The 8,442-nt window shown below is 42.0% G+C and overlaps 1 protein-coding gene across 1 annotated transcript in view; it reads left to right on the forward strand.

Moving 5' to 3' along the window:
• The window catches only part of dicer1 (dicer 1, ribonuclease type III), a gene marked incomplete at both ends in the record, with an annotated part of 72,619 nt that extends 64,955 nt beyond the window's left edge, over window positions 1-7,664 (forward strand). The window contains 4 exon segments of the mRNA XM_080751145.1: window positions 1,452-1,720; window positions 5,124-5,286; window positions 6,117-6,192; window positions 7,499-7,664. Of these exon segments, the coding sequence (XP_080607271.1) occupies window positions 1,452-1,720; window positions 5,124-5,286; window positions 6,117-6,192; window positions 7,499-7,664 (674 nt within the window).
• Window positions 7,665-8,442: the final 778 nt, after the last annotated feature.

Consider the following 8,442-nt stretch of genomic DNA (forward strand, 5'->3'; position numbering starts at 1 on the left):
TTACAACACCATCACAGGTACATCCTACCATTACAACACCATCACAGGTACCTCCTACCATTACAACACCATCACAGGTACATCCTACCATTACAACACCATCACAGGTACATAGCCATTCAGAACGGGTACACATTGTTGTGTATCATTATTTTAAGCTTTAACTATTGGAAAATAGCAGATATACAAGCTCACAGCGTGGCACCGAGTGCCACGCTGCAAGCTTGTAGATCTGCTATTTTTGAAAAATCGTGAAAATTAGAATCTTGACCCGATTCTATGAGTGTCTTTTGAATCCTTCTAAGGTTTTTTTGAAAAACCTATGTTTCTATGTCAGCGATCTGGCCAGCCATCGTCAAAGAAAAAGGTCCTTTTCTCTTAAATGGAGCTCAGTTTGTCTGTTCTTGAGAGACTACTATGTCAGTGGTTCTCAAACCTTTTCACGTGAAGGACCCCCAAAATGATATTTATTTGGCCACGGACCCCCATCTCAAAAATATTTAGTTCCAGGGACCACCCAGAAGCAAAATTTGAGTTACAAACGTTCGCTTTGAAAATACCTATATTCAAAGATTTGCACACATTTTCACAACTTTTTCAAAAATAGCAGATCTACAAGCTCGCAGCGCGGCACTCGGTGCCGCGCTGTGAGCTTGTAAATCTGCTATTTTTCACTGGTTAAAGCATTCAATAATTCTAGGCGTAAATGGGTTAAACCCACACCTCCTACCACCAGTAAGACTCCCTAATCGGGAGATAAGCGACCGTTGGTCGCTTATCTCCACAAATAGGCCAAAAGTTTGTTTTACCAATTATTACACTCTATGTGAACATTTACATCAACAAATCCCAAGTACTATGCAGAACGACCCATTTCAAGTTTTTAATGTACAACAATATTTAGAAACAGGTACATAGTTAAAGCAATTATTGCGACCGTAGGTCGCAGTTTACTATCGTAACCATCAGAGCTTGACCAGCCAACTGGACAGGTAACACCTGACACTTGTGTTTCCCCTGACACATCACTGTGACGTCACAGGTGACATCACAGCGATGTCAGATACTCAGAGCAGGGATCTCCATATATGGGCATAAACAGGGGACATCACAGTGGTGTGGCTGGTTCAGACAGGGATCTCCATGTATGGGCATAAAAGGGATTGTATGATGTCAGATGACATTTAAAAAATAAAGCCAAAAAAATAAAACTACTAATATAGAGGGAAGTAATCAAAGCGGGTCATGTTTGCATTATCTGTAATTGCAACACAGCTGAAATCAATAATATATCAGTATTCCGATATTAACCTGTGGGCCACATTAAGTGAAGGTGGGGGCCGCATGCCGCAGGTGGGGGCCGCACGGAGCTGGTATCTACTGTAGCTTTTTATATCTATGCTTTTGTTCCACCACTGCCCTTTCTCCCCTCCCCTCCCCCACCCAACCAGATTGTTACCAGCGGCTGGAGTTCCTGGGCGACGCCATCCTGGACTACCTCATAACCAAGCACCTTTATGAAGACCCGCGGCAGCACTCCCCCGGCGTGCTGACCGACCTGCGCTCGGCGCTGGTCAACAACACCATCTTCGCCTCGCTGGCCGTCAAGTACGACTACCACAAGTACTTCAAGGCCGTCTCGCCCGAGCTGTTCCACGTCATCGACGACTTTGTGCAGTTCCAGCTGGAGAAGAACGAGATGCAAGGCATGGACTCCGAGGTGAGTTCTGTCTCTCATAGGTTCGTTTTTACTCAAGTTTTTAGGCTTTTAAAAAAAAAACTTTGACAGCCATAATGTAAAGTAGTCAGTGTGCAGCTTATAACGGTGTTATCTTTATTTTCCCCTAAATAATTCAATACAAAGCCATTAATATCTAAATGGCTGGCAACAAAAGTGAGTAAACCCCTAAGTGAAAATGTCAAGTGTCAATATTTTGTTTAGCCACCATTACTTGCCTTAACCCTCTTGGGCATGGAGTTCACCAGAGCCTCACAGGTTGCCACTGGAACCCTCTTCCACTCCTCCATGGCAACATCACAGAGCTGGTGGATGTGGATGGACATGCTTTGCCAGTCCATCACCTTTACCCTCAGCTTCTTTAGCAAGGCAGTGGTCGTCTCGGAGGTGTGTTTGGGGCCGTTGTCATGTTGGAATACTGTCCTGCGGCCCCGTTTCCGAAGGGAGGGGGATCATGCTCTGCTGGGTTACAACCCGACAAAGACGATATAGGGTGGTCAACAGGCACATGCACACATAGACATCAAAGGGGGCTTGAGCCCCTGCCGTTTTACCCGCCTATAAAAAGTCCCCTCTACAGACCATGTATGCAGTTTTCACTATGGTGAAAGAAACCATGTCATACCCTGAAGGTGGCATTCCTAGAGAATTGCCTTGTCCAAACTCTCCTGAACTGCATCTTTGAATGCAGCATCTTATGTTGAAAGAATTGCTCTCTGTGTAGAAATCCATGCTGTACGCCACATCTCCAGTATTGACTTTATGTTCAGTGTGGTTTCAAGCACCAGAAATAGCCGACCGTCTGCTATTTTCAATATTTTCACCCCTGCCTCTAACATTCTCTGGTGGTCAAGTGGTTAAGTGCTACCCTCTCATCCACCGTGTCTCAAAAACTCCTCTGGTTTCAAGTGTTGGTACTAAGCTTCAAATCCTTAAAGAAAGAAACATAATCTTTTTTTTTTTTTTTTTTGTAATTATTAGTGTTCAAGATCAGTTCAAACCCAAGAATGGAGGGGTTGTCAGTTTGTATGAATCTGTTTTATATTTTAGCGATTTTTTGAATATCGAAGGAACTAAAACGCAGTTGGATTTAATTTGTCTAGAGCGGTTCTATCTCGGCCAACGATCTCTGCTGATTCGGGCAGAGAGGTTATTTCATGCCTCAGGGGAGAGCGCTGGATGCAGAAAGAGAGAGAGAGAGGGAAAACAAGTCAAGAAAATCAACCGGACAGAAAAATTAAAAGAAAAAAATAAATTGCTCGTAAAGTGACAGCGCTCTGCAACTTTGGTATTTATTCCCCAACTAATAACATTAGGTTGTAACATAATAATTGAACAAGCGGTCGCGAGAATCTTAATCTCTTCAATCGGAGCGAGTTTCATTGTGCCTGTCAGTTTGGAGCGATCGTTGTCGTAAAACGAGGCGAGGGCTGTCGTTTTGTATGCAATAGCCTTGTTTTGACATAGTTTTGCATTTGTTTGCAAAGCCCTGAAGTGTAGCCAAACACATGGAGCCTTGTATCTCGATACATTCGATTATGGGTGTAACAGTTAATCAAACTATTACATTTAATTGATTATATCTGATGGCATGTCATTATAGGTGGAGATGTATAAAAAATGCCAAAAATGTAAAAGGCATTGAAAATCTGAATAGTGGATCCCACTATTCTAAATAACGAAGGTTAAGTTTGATTGTTCAATTCATTTTTATATAAAGAATTTGCTTCTTGATTATTCAATTAATCAAACTATTTTTTGAGAATTTGAGTCCTAGAATAACTGCAAAGAAATGATCAGATGGATGCAGCCTTGGATTGTAACATACTGTATAATGCAGGGGTCTTCAACAGGGTTTCCGGGACCCCTAAGGGGTCCTCAGAGTTATTACAGGGGGGGGGGGCTGCCAAATCTTTGTGATAGATAGAATAATTGTTTTAAATGAACAACTTGAACCCTCGCATCCCTATTCTGAGGAGAACTTTAGCCAAAAATAGCAGATCTACAAGTTATTTTCGGCAAAGAGATTTGGTGTAGAGGTGAGAAAAGAGCAGAGCAAGTACAGAGTGAAAGGTAAAGTCAAAATAACACATTAATATGAATCCAAAATGTCATTGCTGTCAAACAAGTCTATGAATCTATCTATGAAATCGATGAAAATCTGCAAACATAATTTTATAGAACATGTAGTGGGGGTCCCTGCTGTATTTCCCTCTATGCTAAGAGCGGTCTATTGGCCTGAAAACGTTGGAAGACCCCTGGTGTAATGGAAGAAGCAGTCGGAAGCATCTTGATCTCTTCGATGGGACTGAGTTTCATTGCGTCTGTCAGTGAAGCAATGTGTGGTTTTGGAAAAGACGGTGACGTCTTCCATTCTGTATGAGGGGTCTGCTTTCAAAGCCCTCAAGAGAGGCTGAACACCACGGCCCCGTATCCTGATACACTCTTGAGACGCGTTGCGCGCTTCCATGGCATGAAATATAACGGTGCTTTTTTGGAGCTTTTTTTCGTAAATTATGGGGCTTTTAAGCCGTGACATCATTTTGTAGGCAGAGGAGAATCTGCCCCCAGAGCATTTTCTGTCCCTCTCTATTTCAAAAAACGACTAAAAAATAACGACTAAAGTATAATTCTAACACTTTCCTTTCAACAACAAAGAGAAGAAAAATGTGTAAATAGTAAAAATAGTAAAAAGATTCACAGAAACTGGGGGCAGAAATTCTCCTCTGCCTACAAAATGATGTCATACTTAACAGCCCCTGCCCTACTCACCCACCCCTACTACCCGGTGCCTAATTGGTGAAAAATGGGTTACAAAATCGTGATTAAAAATGTTGACAAAAATGTAAATTATGCCATTAAGACCGGGAACGGGATTTGTATCACGTAACCACTTTAAACATTATTTTGTTATACTTTGGCTATTCAAAAATAGCAGATATACAAGCTTAGCTATAGCTTGTAGATCTGCAATTTTTTTCGAAGGAACTTGAACATTTTTGCAAATCATTGATTTATTTATTCTTTTAATTCTGGGGGGGGTCCCTGGAACGAAAATATTTTGAAATGCACGGTCAGATACAGTACATATAGCTAATCCTAGGGGTCCTTGACATTAATAACTTTGATCACCGCAGATAAAGAAACACCTGTTTCTTTTTTTTTTTAGATTTAGAAGACATTTTTAGGTATTCTTTTGGTCTTAATGGGTGAACTAATTAACGCCCTAGCCGATCACACTACAGTGTCACACGTGATACGTTTCCAGCTCGTCGACCCGGCTACTTTTTTTTGCCGTTCCTGAACAGTTTTTGGACATACGAAGAAGACGATAACCGCCCAGCCTTTCTTGTCTTTATTTTATCTTATTTTTTCTCTCTCTCAGCTGCGGCGCTCCGAAGAAGACGAGGAGAAGGAGGAGGACATCGAGGTCCCCAAAGCCATGGGGGACATCTTCGAGTCGCTGGCCGGAGCAATTTACATGGACAGCGGGATGTCACTGGAGACCGTGTGGCAAGTGTATTATCCAATGATGAGGCCACTTATAGGTAAGGAAGAGAGGAGCGAGTGGAAAGGGAAACCAATTTCCTTTTACCCCCATCTCCCCTGATTGTCGTGGCTGTTCGTGTCGGGCGGGGGGTGGGACTCCAGTGATTGCACACTTTATACCATTTAGGCCTAGAGTTATTGAATGCTTTAACCAGTGAAAAATAGCAGATATACAAGCTCACAGCGCGGCACCGAGTGCCGCGCTGCGAGCTTGTATATCTGCTATTTTTGAAAAAGTCGAGAAAATGTGTGCAAATCTTTGAATATATGTATTTTCAAAGCGAACGTTTGTAACTCAAATTTTGCTTCTGGGTGGTTCCTGGAACTAAATATTCGTGGCCAAATACATATCATTTTGGGGGTCCTTCACGTGAAAAGGTTTGAGAACCACTGACATAGTAGTCTCTCAAGAACAGACTGACTGAGCTCCAGTTAAGTGAAAAGGACCTTTTCTTTGACGATGGCGAGCCAGATTGCTGACATAGAAACATAGGTTTTTCAAAAAATCTTAGAAGGATTCAAAAGACACTCATAGAATTGGGTCAAAATTTAAATTTTCATGATTTTTCAAAAATAGCAGATCTACAAGCTCGCAGCGCGGCACTCGGTGCCGCGCTGTGAGCTTGTATATCTGCTATTTTTCAATAGTTAAATCATAAAATAATGATACACAATAACGTGTACCCGTTCTAAATGGCTTATACTAGGCCTGTTGATGATGACATATTACCGGGAGGAATTTGCAAAGAGAGTTGAGGTGGTATACTGTTATGTTATTCAAGAGTTTTGTTTTTCATTACCATGCCCTCCTCTTCCTCCCCCTCAACAGAGAAGTTCTCTGCGAATGTGCCCCGCTCTCCTGTCAGAGAGCTGCTGGAGATGGAGCCGGAAACTGCCAAGTTCAGGTAAAAAAAAAAGGATCCGTTTTCATTTGCAGTCGTCAAACTAGCAATTTGTGCAGAAAGATTTCTGCACGAAACACAGGGGTCTTCAACAGGGGGTTGGGGACCCCTAGGGGGTCCCCCGAGTTACTACAGGGGGCCGCCAAATATTTGTGATAGGATCATTCTTTTAAATTAACAACTTCGCATCCCTATTCTGAGGAGAACTTTAGCCAACAATAGCAGATCTACAAGCTCTCAACACCTCACGCTGCGAGCCGTTGAGAGCTTTGTAGTTTGGCTATTTTTGGCAAATAGGTTTGGTGTAGAGGTAAAAAAAAGAGCAGACCAAGTACAGAGTGAAAGGTCAAGTTAACTAAAAACACTAATCCAAGATAGACTGATGACAGCGCTGTCAAACAAGTCTATGAATCCATCTATGAAATCGATGAAAATCAGCATCACACATTTATACAATATGTAGAGGGGGGTCCCTGCTTCATCTCTCTTAGCTAAGGGGTCCTTGGCCTGAAAACGTTGAAGACCCCTGTCTTAACAGTCTTGGATATTTCTTACTTTTATAAAAGCTTAAAGCCTGACTTCTTCGCCTTGTGCAGTATAGTAGAACAGCAGAAACAATATTACTAAAACATAATTATTGTGTTAACCCATTTAGGGTTAGGATTATTGACTGCTTTAACCATTGAAAAATAGCAGATATACAAGCTCACAGCGCGGCACCGAGTGCCGCGCTGCGAGCTTGTAGATCTGCTATTTTTGAAAAATCATGATTTTTCTTTGAATATATCTATTTAAAAGCGAACATTTGTAACTCAAATATTTGCTTCTGGGGGGTCCCTGGAACAACATATTTTGAGATGGGGGTCCGTGGCTAAATACCTGTAATTTTGGGGGTCCTTGATATGAAAAAGTTTGAGAACCACTGATTTAGAGGAAGGATTTAGAAGTTGGGTCAAAGATCGGGTCAAAGATATTCAAAGACTTGCACACATTTTCATGTTTTTTCAAAAATAGCAGATCTACAAGCTCGCAGCGCAGCACTCGGTGCTGCGCTGTGAGCTTGTATATCTGCTATCTTTCAACGGTTAAGGCATAAAATAGTGGTTAAAGTGGTTAAAATCTAACGCGACTCGGGCGCGTTCCAGGTATTTGAGTGTTAATGGTGTGGGACTCCTGTTGGTTCATACTGTTTCACAAATTGCGCGTTAGCACTTGGACATACGAACATTTCCAGTTCGAGAGATGGGTATTTTGCTTTGGTTTCCATGGAAATGACTTGTTCCTTGCCTCTCTCTCCCCTCCCCCACAGCCCTGCGGAGAGGACGTATGACGGCAAGGTGCGCGTAACGGTGGAGGTGGTGGGGAAGGGCAAGTTCAAAGGCGTCGGACGCAGCTACCGCATCGCCAAGTCTGCGGCGGCGCGGCGGGCCCTGCGCAGCCTCAAAGCCAATCAACCTCAGGTCCAAAACAACTGAAAAAAAAAAGAGAAAAAGCTTCTTCTCGCGCTAGCGAAAAAAAATGTAATAAAAACTAAAACGTTAGCGCCCCAAGCTATTGAAGCTAAGAAAGAAAGAAAGAAAGAAAGGAAAAGAAAGAGAGAGAGAAGAAAACGCAACGCGATGCTACAGCCCTGCATCTTCAGCCTTTTTGAACGGCATGACGCAAGGCATTCTGGGAACACTGTGGAGACGTAACACCAGACGCAGAACTGATCCTCATAACAGATTTCACTCAATGGATGCTTTTTTTTTTGCTTTTTTTTTTCTTTTCATTTTGCGCAAACACAATCTTTACTTTTCCCTTCTCTGCTTTTGTGTAATCACACGAGTGCTTTATTAACGTTTAGCAAAATGTTTTTAAACGGACACAAAAAAAAGGTCAGGGCGCGATGTCTGTGCTTCACTGTTTTCTTATTGTTTTTTGTTTTTGTTTTAGTTTTTTTCTTTGAACCTCTGGGCAGTAGAGGGTTTTTAAGCTTATTGTAGTGTTGACTGTATATAGTTAAAATAAAACAAAAGGTTGTAAATCAAAGTTATGTTGAGAAAGACGAAAAAATCGAGAAACAAAAAAAACGCTAAACTCCTCAGCCTGTGCACTAGTGCCAGTTTTGTTTTAAAGGCGATCGTGGCTCACCGGACACCACTGGCGTGAAAGGAAAAGGCAACCAGACAAAAAAACTTGGCACTTCTGTCTGAAATCTGTCTTGGAAAGAAAAAAAACGAAACAAACTAAAGTAAAAACTAAACAACAAAA

The sequence above is a fragment of the Nannobrachium achirus genome (genome assembly GCF_963921795.1).
Source record: "Nannobrachium achirus genome assembly, chromosome: 20".
Classification (NCBI taxonomy): Eukaryota; Metazoa; Chordata; class Actinopteri; order Myctophiformes; family Myctophidae; genus Nannobrachium; species Nannobrachium achirus.